General features: G+C 36.3%; 1 protein-coding gene across 3 annotated transcripts in view; it reads left to right on the top strand.

Annotated features, from left to right (window-relative positions):
* Positions 1 to 17033, top strand: part of SMC6 (structural maintenance of chromosomes 6) — a 40161-nt gene that overhangs the window by 21666 nt on the left and 1462 nt on the right. For all 3 annotated transcript variants that reach the window (XM_069011623.1, XM_069011625.1, XM_069011624.1), the window contains exons 16-27: positions 851 to 1052; positions 1172 to 1286; positions 2631 to 2791; positions 3789 to 3924; positions 4830 to 4910; positions 5542 to 5712; positions 7832 to 7969; positions 8729 to 8874; positions 9563 to 9688; positions 11985 to 12090; positions 13872 to 14024; positions 15718 to 15815. In XM_069011623.1, coding sequence (XP_068867724.1) covers positions 851 to 1052; positions 1172 to 1286; positions 2631 to 2791; positions 3789 to 3924; positions 4830 to 4910; positions 5542 to 5712; positions 7832 to 7969; positions 8729 to 8874; positions 9563 to 9688; positions 11985 to 12090; positions 13872 to 14024; positions 15718 to 15815 — 1633 coding nt within the window. The remainder of the gene's footprint in view (positions 1 to 850; positions 1053 to 1171; positions 1287 to 2630; positions 2792 to 3788; positions 3925 to 4829; positions 4911 to 5541; positions 5713 to 7831; positions 7970 to 8728; positions 8875 to 9562; positions 9689 to 11984; positions 12091 to 13871; positions 14025 to 15717; positions 15816 to 17033) is intronic.

Here is a 17033-nt window from a genome sequence, read left to right as displayed (position 1 = left end):
ATCTTTGTCATGCTTCTGTCATGCACTCACTAACAGGTACTGGCTTTCCCCATTTTCCAGCTGTTTTTGTTGAGGTATTTTACAATAGTTAACTTTCAGTGCATCCCTCTGACTCCCCCACACCCTCAAAGCATCAGACTACTGTGCTTTGACTGCTTGTTCCCAGGTGGATAGCACTGTCTGTGTCATGGACAGATTTTGTTCAAAATGTCCAGTGGCTGACTTGTAGGTTTGTCAAACTTGAGATGTTTTGCATGGGGCAACTCAAGACAGACCCAGTTGAGATTTTCTTGGAAAGGTGGCTTTTATTTGTCTTTTGTCCAGCTCTGACAGTGGCTGCTATTTTCAGTTTGTGAATGGAAGGAAAGGTTTCAGCATATTCTGGATGTAAAGTACACAGCATTTACTGCAGGGTAAGAATGTGCCAACACGTGCTACTGAAGACAGGGGATATAATGGAAATCTTCATGTCTGTTTTATTTTCAGTATAGTTGTTCCACTGCCTTCATCCTTAAAGAACTAAATTGTTGATAAGCTATCTTTGCCCTGATACAATTCTGCTAAGCTGCCATAAAATTGGTACCCTAATGGAAGAAAATATAGGCCTCCAACCATGTGTAGGTGTCTCTAGGCAGAGAAATTATATGTTTGTGTTCTCAGGTCTGTTGTAGAGTCTTTTAACTTACAGTCAACTTCTTAATTTTTTTTCTACCTGTAAGAAAGGTTTACTTTAGACTCTTAGAAAAACCTGCAATACAACAAAACAAGAACCTTGAGTGGTAAAAGTGCTCTACTGCATGTTTTGTCATGGAACACAGCACCTAAAGCCTTGTCTCTTATGTTTATTTAGGTGCTTTGATTCATCCAAAAGATCCTGAACTGATCTTGGCTATCGAATCCTGTTTAAAAGGCCTACTTCAAGCATTTTGCTGTGATAATCATAGTGATGAAAGAACTCTTCAGTTTCTGATGTCAAAATATTTTGCCCGTGGACATAGACCTCAAATAATTGTAAATAAATTTCAGAATAAAATTTATGATACTAGTCAGAGGTAAGTTATGTTTTGAATTGTATTGCATAGTCTTGATGGTTGAAAAGAACTATTTGTAAATTTTTTTGTTTTGAAGAATCTCATGTGAGTTTTATGAATGGTGTTTTTTTTTTCTTCAGAGCTGTTCGTCATCCAGAATTCCCATCAGTTCTGACAGCATTGGAAATAGATGATCCAGTGGTTGCCAATTGTTTGATCGATATGAGGGGTATAGAAACAATCCTGCTGATTAAAGTAAGGCTTTATGCTATGTTGATCTTTAAAGAAACATGTGGAGCATATATGACACCTTCAATGGTAGTGTCTGTAATGGATAAAAGAGAGAGAGTAGGTTTTGCTCCCCTCTCTGCTCCATGTGTTTCAGGACCTTTCCTGTTTGTTTCTGGATTGTTTGCCACTACCTTTCTGGGCCTCTAAGTGGTTTTGTTTCCCACTCTAAATAGTCCTTGTGTGTGTAATCAGCCTCCTGACTGCTGGCTCTCTCTCATGTCTCTGTTAATTTGTGGGTTCAGGATGTGTCAGTTTTGGGTAGTCTGGGTGTTAGCAAAATTTGCAACCAGCCCCTACCAGTTGTACCTAGCAGCTGGTAGCCAAGTTTTCTGACACTATCTGATTTCTGATCTTAATTGATTTTTGATTTTCTGTTAGTACTGAAGATACCAGCTCCTGCAGATAAGATTACAGGTAAAATGTTCAAAGATAAAAATAAAGTGTATATGTTTTTATACAGAGAAGGCAGGGTAGTGTCTAAGCAAGCAGAACTAATGATGCTTACTTTTTGTGAATTTTATTGTTCTCCAAAATCTCTTGTTCCAGTTTATCCTCTGACATTCCTACTGGAACGAGGCAGTTCATGCTCTGTCTAATGCAGAGCTGACTGTTTATCAAGCATGGCTGTCACTGAATGGGTTACATAACAGCTGAACTTCATAGGCTTTTCTCATGGCAGGAATGTCAGGATCGTTCTTCCCCCTCTGCCTGAACTAAGCAGTGATTTTCATAATGTTACTGTCTTTGAGCCCTACCTGAACAATTTCAACTGAATCTGAGAGGTATTCTGTGGAAAAATTGATACTTTGGAATGGATAACATAGTTACCTTGGACAAAGCCACTTGTGACCACTTAGTCTGGCGCTGTCAGTGTTGGGGTTTTTTACCAATATGTTTCCCTGAACTTTAATTGAATATTGTTTGATGTACTTCATACCTTGCTTTGGAAGCTTGTTTCCTGTATGTTTATTCTGATTTGGACAGTTGAATATACCTGTGCATAGTAGCTTTTCCGTTAGTGATTTTTTTTTTCCGCAAGGCAAATTATAAGGGACTGATTAGACTACAGAATTCACAGCTAAATGACCAACTAAACTTAGTGGGTTCTTGAGAACATAAATGTCTTACACAACTAAGAAAAGTAGATTCTTGACGTTATAGATAATTTTCACATTCTTTCATTACTGTATTTCTTTTCATTTAGAAATGGAATTATTTCTGTGTGAAAACATCTAGACAACTTCTGAATTCTTGTCTTTAATTATGGTTGCTTTTCTTCTGGTATTATAAGGCCATTGTGTTTTTCAGAATAGCCGCAAGGCTCGTGAAGTCATGCAGTGCAATCAGCCCCCAAAAAACTGCAAAGAAGCTTTCACTGCTGAAGGTGATCAAGTGTTTGAAAGACGGTATTACTCTTCCAGTTTTGTTAGACCCAGGTTCCTAAGTCAAGATGTTGAAGCAGAAATCAGGTTAGCATCTTGCAATGTTGTGTTTGTAAAAAGTGCACTTGTTGGCATGAATAGTGGAACTGCATATTTGTCTATTTGCATTTACACTACTCTAGTCTCTCGGTTTTCTTTCTGAGATTTACACTTCCTTTTTTGAGAACTCCAGAAAATCTCTTCATTTCAGTGCCTTTCTGTGACAGGGACAAACTTGCATTGTATCTAGTTAGCTTGTGGCATGTAGATCTTAGTCGCCAAGTAGGGATTTTCTGTGCTCAATACTTGATGAAATCCAGCTACCTTCTTTTTTAGTTTATGCTTGGTGAAAAAGAGTATGGAGTCAAAGCTGTTTCTTTAAAAATACAATACTTGAACAGTGGTGTCATAGTTTACTGCAAGGGAAGCCTGACTATTCAAACCAAAGTTGTTAGCAGACATCCTTCTCCTACTGGTTTCAAACTTTGGATCTGCATTTCCTCAGGCTTTTGACTTCATTCATGGTAGGTATCTCTGAGAATTCCCTCACCTTTTATAATTTTAGGGTTTTTTTCTCTCATTGCTTTCAAAACGGCAGATAAAAAAGCAAAATGCACTTCAAAGATTACAAACTTGAACTGTCACCAAGAAAATTCATGACAGTAGAATACTTTCATTTTGAGGCCCAGATTATATTAGAGACATACTAAGTAATTTTAGTATTAATAGCTGATAGTATAAACTGAATTGAATGTTAAAATTTATTTCTATAAACTCAAAAGTTTTAAATATGTCAGTTAAGTGTACTTTGTTCATGTCAATATATAATGAACTTCACTCAAAGATTATTTTAACTTTCAAAGTTTTACAGGCATTCCATTACCAATTTTGCTATGAGGGAATGATGTAGGTTAGTTAAAAAAGAGTGCATTTTTACCCTTTGTCTTGTCATGCATGTAATTTCTATTTGTGTATTTCTGTATGTGTGTGTCACAAATAATATCTGTGTAGTATGTAATATCTCAATATCACTTTGTTTATAAAGTCACTTGGATAGAGAAATTGAAAACAAAAGGGCACAGTTGACAGCATCTCAGCAACGTTTATATTCCATTGAAAATGAGATTAGGCAAAATGAAGATCATCTCTATGGTCATCGACGACACCAAAAACAGCTACAGGTAAAAATAGGTACAGTGTTAGTTTGTAGAAACTCCTCAGTCTTTCCCTATTTTATTTTGACTTCTGCAATCTATTTGGAATGCCTGATAGTTTTTAATGTTTGTCCTTACTTTTGCTGTTTGCTTTCATGTTATTTATTTTTGTAGTATACTCTTACAATTGAGGACAGAATGATAGAGGCCACATCAATCCTAGCATATGCTGTTGTTTCTGTTTGGTATCTTTCCCTCACCTTGTGCTAAATCTTAAAAATTGCTACTGCTTTTTTTGACACTAGTAGTAAGTTGTTGCACAGAAGAGACACTTGCATCATATAATGCCTCTCCCTCCTTTATTTCTGTTGAGCCTTGCCTCTTCATTCCCAGAATCTTGTTTATCTTCATGCTCTTCCAGTATATTCTTAACCAATCTTGATATGCTGAATATTTCTTCATTAAGTATTCTTAATTTCTTTATAAACCACTTTACAACTGTTAGCCTCCTTTCTGTGGTTTCTGGTATATATATTTGTGGTGGGCAGTGGTGCTCCAGGTAGAGAGTGTAAGCTAATATATACTATATAAGGTTATATTCAGTAAATTACAAGTAAGAAGCAGCAAAAAAACCTGGCATGTGGTCTGAAATGCAGAAGATAAATATGAGAAGAAAAAATAAAATGTATTTTACTCAGTTGACATTTCGAATGGAAATACAGTAACTTAATTCATTAAAGTGCATGACTTTCAGAGGAAGTTACAGCTTATGAAAATGAATTCCATAGGTGGGTGTGAAGAGTTGTGTCTCGTTAGTCATTAACAAAACTAAAAAATACAAGTATCTTCTTTCCTGTGATGACCTAAATGAACAAATGTGAACTTTTCTCTTTAGTTAAGCTTCAGAACATGTATTTTCTTTTTCTTCTCAGATAAAAGTAAGAACAGCAAATGCAGAAATAGCAGATCTTGAAAACATGGAAGAACACCAGTCAGCAGACGTCCATATATTAGTAAGAATAGATTATCCAATTATGTCTAATCAGCATATGAAATAATGTCTTTTAATGTTAGCAATGTTTTGAAATAAGCAAAGTTGAATAGTGAAGAATGTAACACTTGCCATAATTCTAAACATTTCTGTAAATGGAATGATTTTATTTATTTGTAGTGATTTAAAAAAATTTTCCCCAGCTTTTGCAATATTTTTTCTTTTTGAATCAGAAAGTATTTATGATGATAATTCATTAGGAATGGTGTCATTTTCTAGGAGACAACCACAATCCACTTATTCTTCCTGAATTCCATTGTGTATTGGATGTATATGGGCCACAGATCCAGAGGGAAGTTACCTTGTTCTTTTTCAGTCTTTTCATCACAACAAACAAAATCCTCTTAATTTTCAGTCACATAAATATGAAGTTTCACTTTTATTTTGCAGTTTGATTTAGATCCTACAAGATCTGTCAGTCTCTTCCTTTGGGCTTTAGTGACAATTACACTGAGCTGCTCCTATTCTTACTAGAGTTATAGAGTACTTCATGTAATACCGTACCCTAACAGGGATAGTAAAACAAAAATCTGGTACAGTAGTTTACGAATGTGTCTCCTTTTATTATTCTTAACTTTAATACATTTTGACAGCAAGATGAAGTTGAAGAAAATAAGAGTAGGATGGAATCTGTAAAACAAGACATGCAGCTACAAAGCAGAAAAATGGAAGAACTGGAAAATAATCTCCAAGCAGCTGAAAAACAATTAGAAGAAGTGAAGGAAAAAATTCATCAAGTAGAAGAAATTGCTGGCCCAATTAAGGTAACAATATTTTCATATTGTATTTTTGATTTGTTTCATTTCTGTGTCAAGGTGAATGAGGTTAAGAAGAGGTGAGGCAGGAGAAAGGAACTTGCTGTTTCCTGATACACTTAAGGTCTACCTATAAAATGGAAATGGAGAATTTCATCTAATGCATATTGGAAAATAAGCTTGGCAATATTTTGAAGGTGATATTGATTGTTAAGTGTAGTCACTGTAGTATTTTATGTTTAAAGAGAGTTCATCTCCAGGTATTTTTAGTCATGGACTGAAAAGGAAGGAAAACCAGTTTCCTTTACTTTCCTCTTTCGTGCATCACATTTGTTGTTTTTGCTTGTTTGTTTCTAAGAAACCTTGGCTAAGAATGTTCATAACTGTTTATTTCTCAAAATAGCATTTGAAGTTCTCTATGAAGTGGTTGTTATTCTAGGAAGTTACATAATCACAGAAGGTACCAGTACGTAGTTTTAATTATTCAACACTACAGAAGGCACCTGGAAATGGCAGAGAAATAGCAAGACTTAAGATAAATAGCAGAATGGTGACATGCAAAATTTGGTATTGGCAAAAGGAAGGCAGTCTCACGTTGGCAAGAAGAACTCATAGTTTGAACATAGAAAACAGAAATAAGAGTCCAGGATGTTTATAGTATTGTAAACTTCTAGAATGATGAAATGAAGAAAACTTAAAAGATATGGGAATCTCTTACATGTCTCACTTAAACTGTATATTGCTATGTAGTCAGCCCAAACTAAAAGAGCTAACAAAAGACTAATGAAACAGGTCAGGAAAGCAGAAGATAAATGTGTTAGTTCTAATGTATCTTACGTGGAAGTTGTAGAGATATGATCTATTTCAAAACAACCACTGTGCAAGGAAAGAGAATAGATTATTCAGAATACGAAAACATTATTGCTTGTTATTTAGTGTACTGAACACAATCGAGGGCAGCACTGAAATTTCTGAAAAGGTTTTAAATCAGATGTGTTAAGTGTTCTACAGTTGTTTAATGAGCTGTTGATACACATCAATTTGTGGTTTAATATAGGATTAGACAAAAGTAAGAGTATCTGTTACTGTTGGTGATTTTTGGTTTTCTTGTTTGTTGTCTTGGGGTTTTTGAGGGTTTTTTGTTGGTTTTTTTTCTGTTTGATTTGGTGGTTTTTATTTTCCTTTGTTGAGACAAACCATCTAGTTGACAGGGATGAGGAAGAAAATTATGTCCTAATTCGTGTTATTCTTTATACCTCTTTGCTTCTCTGGAAAGATACATCACTTCAATACTATCAATACTTACATAGTATAGAGATTGGTGGTGGAGGGTCTGGAGCACAGTTCCTGTGAGGAGCAGCTGAGGGAGCTGGGGCTGTTTAGCCTGGAGAAGAGGAGGCTCAAGGGGGATCTTACCAGTCTCTACAACCACCTGAAAAGAGGTTGTAGTAAGGTTGGGGCTTAGTCTCTTCTCCCAGACGACAAGTGACAGGAGGAGAGGAAATGGCTTCAAATTGCACCAGAGGAGGTTTAGTTTAGATATTGGGAAAAAAAAAATTCATGGAAAGGGTTATAAACCATTGGAACAAACTTCCCAGGCAAGTGGTTTTATCACCATCCCTGGAAGCATTCAAAAAAATGTATGGGTGTTGTACTGGAGGACATGGTTTAGTGGTGTATATGGTGGTGGTGTTGGGTTGATGGTTGGACTTAATGTTCTTAAAGGTCTCTTCCAACCTATGATTTTATATTATAGGTATAGCAGACACTGAATTTTCACACAGAAATGCAGTTCTGGCTGATGTCACACAGGCATCAGAAGTTCCAGATAGAATGTAGTGTCAAAAGTAAATGCAGTTTTCTGAGCTTTTGGAGAAAGCATAACTTTTTTTTAAAAATGAAAATATCACCTCAGGATATAATTCCTAAAATCATTGCATGTATTTATTTCTTGTCAGAAGTGAGCATAGGCTTTCTCATAAACTGCTGTTAAGAATCCCAAACTCTAGGAGGATTAGTGTTACTGAAAGCAAACTAAGTTAGAACAACCTGTGATATGTCAGTAAACACTAGAGAGATTCTCAGGAATCTACCCCAACCAGCTCACATCGCGATTTGTTCCAAACAGGCTGAATTAAACCAGGCTGAGTCAGAAGTGGAAAACAGTAAACGGCGTTTGCAGCACTATGAAGACAAACAGAGAGAACACGTGGCTTGCGTAAATAAGCACAAAGATTTGCTAGTTGCCAAAAGAAATGAATTAGAGGTACGTGTGGTGGAGGTTTTTTTTAGCTATTGAAGTCAGATGGTCCTGATTCTTCTAATATTTAATAATAAATCATTCCACTTGTATAACATACAGACCGTATTAATATACTCAGCTACAGTGAGTATTCTCTCAGCTGTGTCTTACTCTGACTATGTAAAGCAAGTAAAGTAATTTTGTGTAAGTGAATTGAGGCCTCTTTTTTTTTTCTGACAGGACACCATTTCTGTCTTGACAGATAAATTAGGGTTCATCCATCTAGGACCATTTCTTCCATGTATTGCAACGAGAAAATTAAAATTAGTTAAAATTTTGGGTTTAAGCTAAATTGAACAATATTGTTTTGGTTTCTTGGATGGTAGGTTTTTCCTTGTACAGACCCCATATCTGATCTTTTGAAGACTTACCCAATCAAGCTTTATTAACTAACTCTGAAATCACATCTGCAAAGACTTTTGGAAGACTGCCCTATTTAAATGTGGTGATTTTGGTTCCTTATTTATCCGCGTTAGCTAAATAACTATGGTTGTATAAAAATCTCGAATATTTCAGTTCTTGGCACTGAAATAACTACCCATGTATAAGTGTTGTCAATAAAATTGTTAACTGGGTTTGCTGTAATGAAAACAGAAAGAACGACACAAAAATACTGTTCTTGCTTGTAGTCCATGTTTTTCTGTAGCACAAAATATTTGTTGTGAAGACTAAACAGATTTTTGAAAAATATGCCAATTCTTTGAGTTTCAAACATTCCTTTAGGAAAAAATGGCAAAAGCAAGGCAAATCTTCTCGGAGCGCATCATGGTCACCAGAACTGTTAAAAGTCTCGATGCAGAAATGAATCGCTTGAGAGAGAAGATAAATTCAGAAAGCAGTCACCGTGGAAACAGAGAAGAAATAATACAGTAAGTCATCTTTGCTGTCTAAAACAGTTCAGGTAGATTGGGAAAGAGAGGGGAAAGAAGAGTTTTCTTACTGACTCACTATGTATTTATGTGTGTTTTTAGTACTTAAGCTATGTATGAAGGTGTGGAAATGAGTTGTACTAATTCTCAGCCAACCAGTACTGAACAGATTTAGGAGTCCTGAAACACCTTCCAGTGATTTTAAGCAGCATCTTTGCTACATATATGATGTTACCAATAATCAGATACTCTCTTGAAGTATCCCAGTTATGACTACACAAATTTAACTTGCCATTGTTTTGTGATGCATTGAGTATTAAGCATAATTCTAGTTTGAATAACTAATGCTCAAGTTAGGCAGTTCCTTGAGGTTTTGACTTCAGTGGATTTCAAGGAAGCACTCCCCTCAGATATTCGTGAACATGGGGAACCCGGTCATTCATTCTCCTTGGTGAGAGTTTATTTTCAAAAGAATTAAAAATAGAAATAAGATTTCATTTTTGTCCACATTTCAATTGTCAGCAGTGTCTTACTTGACTCATCAAATGCTTTTAGCTTTAACGTAAATCATCACAAGAAAGTTTTCATTTGAATATTTTGATTATCAAAATTATTTTCAGCATTTACAACAACAGCTCAGTTTTAATGTAATGCATAGGTCTCCTAACTTTTCTGTTAATTAAAACAGGCAATTTCGTTATGCAAGGGAAAGATACGAGGATGCAAGTAATAAAGTAAAGAATTTGAAGAGATTTATTGCAGTGCTGGATGAAGTAATGACAGAGAGGCTCAAAGTGTATCGGCAATTCTTAAGGTGGGTTTAAGGCTCTGTTCACAACAATCTTTTTAACCTAAGCTTGCTCCCAGTTTCAATCTTACCGTGCCTGGCAGTTTAGAGGCAGCCTGGACTGACAGCTGGAAAAGCAGTGTGGTAGTGGAGCCTGTATTTTGCTTCATCCCAAAGGCCTCAATTGTGCTGCCTTCATCCAAGGCAGTTGTGTTTGAGTGCTGGTTTTGGTCAGTAGAATATCAGCAACATACGTGGACTTGAAATAGTCTGGGCCATTACTCATTTTAATTGGTTATAATTAGTGGTGCTGAGCTCCTATAATTTCATTGTGGGCCAAATACTTTTCCTCCGCCCTATGCTGAAAAAAATTTGAAGATCCTGATTCAGATTCTGTAATTTGACATCTTCTTCTCCATTACTGGGTGTACACCCCTTATGTCTTGCTTCAGTCCCTTAGTATCCTATACCTATCCATGAAGATTTTGTTGTTGCCTTCCTTCAGAAGGACTGGTCTGTTTTCTGTTGCAGCACTTTATTATTCCCTTTAACAGAAATGGCAGGATATTTTGATTGTCTCTGCTTTTTGTACTTTTTGATGTGCATTTGGGGGAGGTCCCAGTATGATCGTGACAAATGGGGATGATGAGGAGAATCCCAACCTTTGCAGGTAGAAGTACAGATTTACCTTCCAAATCTGATGCTTGCCTTTTGGTTCCCACATGTCACATTGAATCTTAGTCCTAGTGGCCAAGTTTAAGAATGAATTCCACCTTCAGACATGTTAAAGAACCATAATTCTTTCTTGAAGGAACTGTCGTGTATGGTCTAGGATATGGTAGAATTGAGGGGGAGGGGGTGGACAGAGAAATTAATACACAATATTCTTTAATTCCCAGAATCTAGTTAAGGCCATGCCAAGTTGTTACTGTGCACTCCTAGTACTGAATAGGGAAGCAGTGGAATGTGGTAATTTTCTGTTGAGGCTCTGTAAAAAGCTCCCACTTGTTACAACCTGCCCCAGAAGGTGAGGGTAGCCTAGGTTCTTGTTGATAGATCCCTTGGGGCAGATTGGAGTGAAACAACACTGAATTGGTGTTTGTATGTATATATCTCTATATATATGTAGCATTTATTTTTAGAAAAATTCAGTTGCATGGCAAAAAACAGGTATATAGCCATTTTGGTTTTTGCAATCCATAGTATTATGACAACATAAAAGCATAAAAATATTGCTTAAGAAAATGTATAAGAAAGAGAAGGAAAGGATAAGAACAGGAAGATCACCCAACCAATAGGCCTTACCAATCTTGCTTACAAGATTTGGTTTTTGCAACTTCAGTGTTGGTTGAAGCTACTGCTACAGACTGGGTCTGTCAGATGGTGAAAGAAATGCCCAGAACACAAACTGTCTTGGGTTTATATTCACCCAGGCTCAGCTGAGAATGTCCAGATACCTCCCCTGGGGTGGGGAGTTTCACACAGGATGATACAGTGTTGTGGATCACAAGGCACTTTGGGAGTCTTTGACACCTTCTAGGATGATACAGCTGTCTATGATGTCAGTGCAGTTGAGTCCAGTATGGCCCATCAGCAGAGATTAACCACCTTCAGGCTACTGTGAATGGCCCAGTACTTCTGGCAGGGAAGTAATCACAGCTGAGTTCACCTGAGTAAGGACAAAAAGACAGGACCCGCCTCCAGAATTTGCCTCTTTCCTTACCTCCTTCAACACCAGCTGTAGACTGAGGTGGGCTGTGCTTGCCCTCTGGGTATTTTGCACATCAGCAGCTTGGCCCCTGAATGTTTTAACCATCAGCATCCAAGTCTCTCTTCCAGTATCACTTGTGGATACATTCTTCTCCCCACACCTGGGTTGGCTGGACAATATTATCCCCTTTATCTTATCTCAGGTTCCCATCACAGTTTGAATTCCCATTAGTAGGTATATTTGGGGAAGAGTGGGCTTTGGTGGTTGCACATGAACAGCTGTTTCTCTGCAATTTGCTACAGTGGGCAGAAGTCCTTCAGTGATTGTAGGAATGTTTAAACTGTTGACCATTTCAGTCTCTCACACCAATCTGTTAAAATTTTAGAAAATTCAAAGCTGTACATCTGGATTTCTTACATTCTTACTTTGTGTCAGTGATTCTCTCCAGTATGTTTAATGTCGCCCACTTGAGAACATAACTGATTTTGGGCGAATGGCGTTAGTGGAGCAGGACTTAATACTTAATGATGTTGGACTGTTGATGAAAACCTGTTGTTGCTTTTTCATGTATTTTTAATCTTGCTGCCCTAATGTTTATTTGCTTGATTTAAGGAGCCTTTCTATGCAATGCAAACTCCATTTTGAGCACTTACTACGTGTTCGAGGTTGCTCTGGAAATATAATTTTTGATCACAAGAATGAGACACTTTCCATAACAGTAAGTTATTTTATATTACTTCAATAACCATAATACATAATGAATTATTATTTGTTTTAGTCTCAGATGCTAGAAATGCATTGCAAATGATAGAATAAATTGTCTTTCCCTCTCCAAAATGTGATCACTTAATTGTAGTGTTACAAATATTCTGATCAAGTAATCAATCATATAAAAGAGTTAATTATGATTACAAGTAGAAAATTGTGAAGTATAAGGTATAGAAATGTTAGGAGGGTTGTGTTTGAAATATGCAACCATAGGAACCTCACCAAGAAGTTACTTGACTTCCTGTGTTTTGGTCAAGACATTATGGGGGCCATCACTCACACCAGTTATGCTGGTTGGAAACCCCCCTACCCTTCCCATCTTGGTTTGAATATCAAGGATTCCAATCAGTGGACCACAGGAGATGCGACCAATGATTGTTTTAGGATAAGAATATTGATGAAGTTATATGACTAACAAAACCAGTCATTGTAAAGGTTAAATTTAAAGAGCAGGCATGTTATGCATAGTATGTAAAAGTACTTATGTAACAATGATTCAGCAGAAAAAGTATATAAAAATGGCTGGATTTCATCTGTTGAGCGGAACACATTGGAGGAGTTTCCAAAAGCCTGAACGAAGAAGTGTCTGCTTATTCATATCAAATCAGTGTTGGCTAAGTTTCTTTTGTCCTGTTTGGTGACAGTAGGATGTTGTTGAAAACAAGGAAGAACAGAAAACATTGCCATTTTAAATGGGCAGGTTGCTAGATTACAAAGAAAAAATGGGGATTGTTGTTTTATGCCAATAGTAAGAACTTAAGTAGTGAGTCATCCTAGTCAGTCTTTCAAAATAACTCACTCCTGTTTCATTGATAGGAAGTTCACCAGTATTTGTGTGATTGTATAATGGCTCTAGCTGTTATTTGAACAACTTTATGCATGAAAGTTTCAATACGTTTTTTTTCTGTGGGAGACTTTGTTTTAGGGATTAAGAGGAAAAAATGTGCAGTGACAACATAAATACATGTTGCAGTCCTAACTAGACAGGTGAAGCATATGTATCTGAAGAATTAAACTCAGTCCATAAAATATCAAGTCATTACTTGACTTTATCAGAATATATTTTTTTTAACAGCTGATGTCTCAGGTATCTCACAGCAAGGATCTGTATTTAGTCAAGGAATGTAAGTTGTAAAAAGAAAAGGGTTCCCTGGAAAAAAAGATCCCTCTTCAAAATAATCCTTATTTGCCTGCTTAGCTTGTTAAAGGTAATGCAATTAGCAGGGCAAGAAAATGCCCAAGTTTCATGTTACAGAAGGAGTGCCACAAGATGTCATCATAATCAATGTAACCAAATGGCCGTTCACAATGTTTCATGTATTCCACATAAAAAAAATCTCTTCCTCCTTTAAAATTCTGCTGTAAATCAATCACCTGCTTTTTTACTGTAGCTAGTAACCACTGGATTTTACTGTAATGTAACTACACTGGTTGACATTTATTAAACATCGTTTAAGGGCTACTGAAAATAGAGATTTGTATAACAAAACACTGACAGAGTCATTCAATCTGTTCAGTGTGTATGACTGTGATAGAGGAAGTTTCAGTCATCCTAGAAATGTGTTACTAAATGGTTAGGAGCCATTGCATTCCAGAATGGCAGTTGCAGTGAAATGCAGAAAATTGTTTTCAAGTGATCTCTATCTGTTCATTTCTAATGTGTTTGTTGTTAGAATTATGATTCTGTTAGTATGTCTTCATCTCAGATTGCTCCAATATTTTTATTTCAAGGTTCAGCCTCGAGAAGAAGAAAAAGCTTCCCGTAGTGATCTGAGATCCCTATCAGGAGGTGAACGTTCCTTCTCCACAGTTTGTTTCATTCTTTCTCTGTGGAACATTTCTGAATCTCCTTTCAGATGCATGGATGAATTTGATGTCTACATGGTATAGTTTAAACTTAAAACTACGTCTCCCATTCTGATGTGTATGAATTAGTGAAATAGTTGGGTTGTTACTTGATTTGCTTAGATGTAAAACCACTGTAGTTAACTGTAAATTATAAAAAGCCCCCAAACCAAAATCAAAATCCCCAAAACAAAATTTGTTAGGGATCTTGTTGACTTTGTTTGGTGACTTTTGAAGCTTATTTTGTTTCTGAAGTTGGTATGGAGAAATAGGAGCATTTCTGTTAATTTACGTGCTCAAACCTTTGTTCAGCACAAAAATAATAAATCAGCTATCATTGTGTTTGTCAGAGGTTGACTCTGCATATTGCTGTGACAGTCTGGGCTTGGCATGTGCTTTGATTTCTGCCAGTTTTGAGATCAGTGTGGGGTTTTTTCAGGGCAAATGTAGCAATTGAGTTCACTGTTGCTATTCATTTTATAGAAACAGACTTCAGCTAGTAATGTTTCCAAGATGCTGAAATGCAGAATAATGAACAATAAATACTAAGGTTATCTAAAACTGATAAATAGTACCTTTGTGTACAGCTTCCCTGTACAGACCACTAACCCATTCTGAAATTTATTTTCTTTTTTTTTAAGATTTATTTCCTACTTATTAATATGCAGGGTGGTACAAGTTTGAGAAAACATTTATTTCTATGAGACAAAGTTTTGATACTGGCTTATTTAATTTTGCCTCACTGTCCCTTCCTCATCAATCATTTATTTGCTAGGAATCACCTAGAGAGAACAAAGATAATATAGTTTATATTAAAGAATTGCAAAAAGGACAGTGTGCATCTAAGGTAGTGAAGCAGTCATTTTTCAGCCAACTTTCAAATCATAGATCCTCTTTTAAAAGTTAGTTGTGAAGAAGTTTACCCATCTTTCCAGAAAAGGGTGGACACTCAGAACTGTAGGCCTTGCAAAGAACTTGCATGCCATCTGTTCCATCAATAATTCCACACAGTTTGTCTTTCCACCGCAGTGCCAGTAAGTGCAGCCTTACTGTCCACTCGTTCTGTAGTTACTCTTGGCGTAATCACAGATCCCCACCACACAAGGACTCCATGGTGTATTTTTGTGGGAGATCTCTGGTTTCATGAGGAACACTGCACAGCATCAGAGCTTTGTTAGTCCCTGCTAATAACAGCTTCCTGTTGCACATCCTTTTCAGTAAGCCTAATGCGTAAGGTTATGTACAAAATAGCAATAATGATAGTAACAGTAATACTCCTAATAAAAACAAGCTCCATGATATCATAGCAGAGGTTTCATGGAGCCCCTAAATTCTTTCAGGTGATTTTTGAGTCAGGATTTTACAGGAAACATTATTCTGCTAAAATACAGTTCATCTCAGCATACTCAGTAAAGAAGTACTGTGTGTACATCAAAGCTGATAGAAAAACACTCTGAGTAGATGAGTGTGTGATTGTTCTGATAGGAGCTTTCCATTGCCCATGTATACTTAAAAGTACAGTTTAAGAATTTCCCAGACTATAATTTATAGCCTTTAGAATTTAACCCTTATGTTTACCCAGTTTTTCTTAGCTTTTATTAGTATTATTTGGTTATTTTCTGTAGCTAACCTTGACTGTATAGCAATTAATTCTGGTAGGTTTTCTAGAATCATATTTTCTAGTGTATTTATTGCTGTCAGTATCACTACCTGACAAATGTTTTGTCTTTAGGACATGGTTAACAGAAGAATTGCCATTGATATGATTCTGGAGAGGGCTGACTTTCAGAGGCATCGACAGTTCATTTTGTTCACACCCCTGACCATGAGGTAATACTGTTGTGTTTTATTTCAGGATACAAGAATTGCAAGGGAGTTCTCTTGCAAGGAGTGTAACTTGAAAAAGTTAAGTACGAGGAGAAAGAAATTCTGCTGTTTGTAGCAGTAGAACATAAACAATTAAGTAGTTAATTACTGATGGTTCTGTGAATTTAAAGGATTTTTTAAATAGGTTTTTTTTTTTACCCTTGCCTACATTATTGTAATTCAGTGGGACTTGAATCAGTTTATCTGAAATAAAATAACATTTTGAAATGTTTTATTTTGTTAAACAGGAGCTTCTTAGCTTAGAGCCCTGTATGTCCCTTTCCCCTTCCAAATATAACAAAAGACTTAGAATTTTTTTCTGTTAATGCTACAATACTTTCAAGGTGTTTGTCTTTTGAGTTGATTTTATTTTATTGATTTTAATATTGCCGATCTAGAGACTCATAACTTGCACCATTTTTTGAACATTTGATGTAGTGGTTCAAAATTCTTTCAAAACCCCCATATAAATCCCTGGTAGAGCCATTCCCAGCTTAAGGGGACAGTCATGTGTCTAACCTTGTGCAGCCAGCTCCTCTCTATTAACCCAGTAACCGGTGAAGTCTGAAGAGGGTAATTAAAGCAGTCTCCAAAATGAACTTGATTGATTTATTCCTAATTGTCTTCCCTCACTACAGTATATAAAAAGTAGAGTAGTGGTATCTGTTGTTACTTCAGTGGAAATGGTTCTGTGGAGATTTTCTGAAACCGATAAACATACAGGACTTTTTGTATGGCTACTGTTGAAAAATGTAATAACTCAAGTTCAGTTTGGTTTTGTTATATTGTTACATGTTCCATGTTCAGCAAACACTGAATTTAACAAAAATATGGGAGCAACTTCAGGAAAAAATCCATTTAGGATAATCAGTGGAGAAGCCTGACTAAATGTGTGCTTAATAACTTTGCTCATTCTTAGTATGATGTGATTGATTACATGTGTGTATAGTGTGTGCTACTTCAGGATCTGTAAGGCAAGTCCTTATTTGTATTCCATCATATGTTCATTTGGAGGTTTTCATAAAATAACGTTTTCTCTAATTAAGGCTGTCTAATTGTTAGAAATCACATGATTGAAATGACTGCTTGTCTTTACCTCAAGCTTTTACTGAAGTCAGGGTCCAGGATCAGTTCAGTGAAGTCCAAACTTTGCCCCATGTTACTGTTTTTTAAGACTGTCAA

Source organism: Aphelocoma coerulescens, chromosome 3 (assembly GCF_041296385.1).
Source record: "Aphelocoma coerulescens isolate FSJ_1873_10779 chromosome 3, UR_Acoe_1.0, whole genome shotgun sequence".
NCBI lineage: Eukaryota > Metazoa > Chordata > Aves > Passeriformes > Corvidae > Aphelocoma > Aphelocoma coerulescens.
The sequence above is the reverse complement of the archived record's forward strand: the minus strand, read 5'-3'. Positions and strand labels throughout refer to the sequence as shown.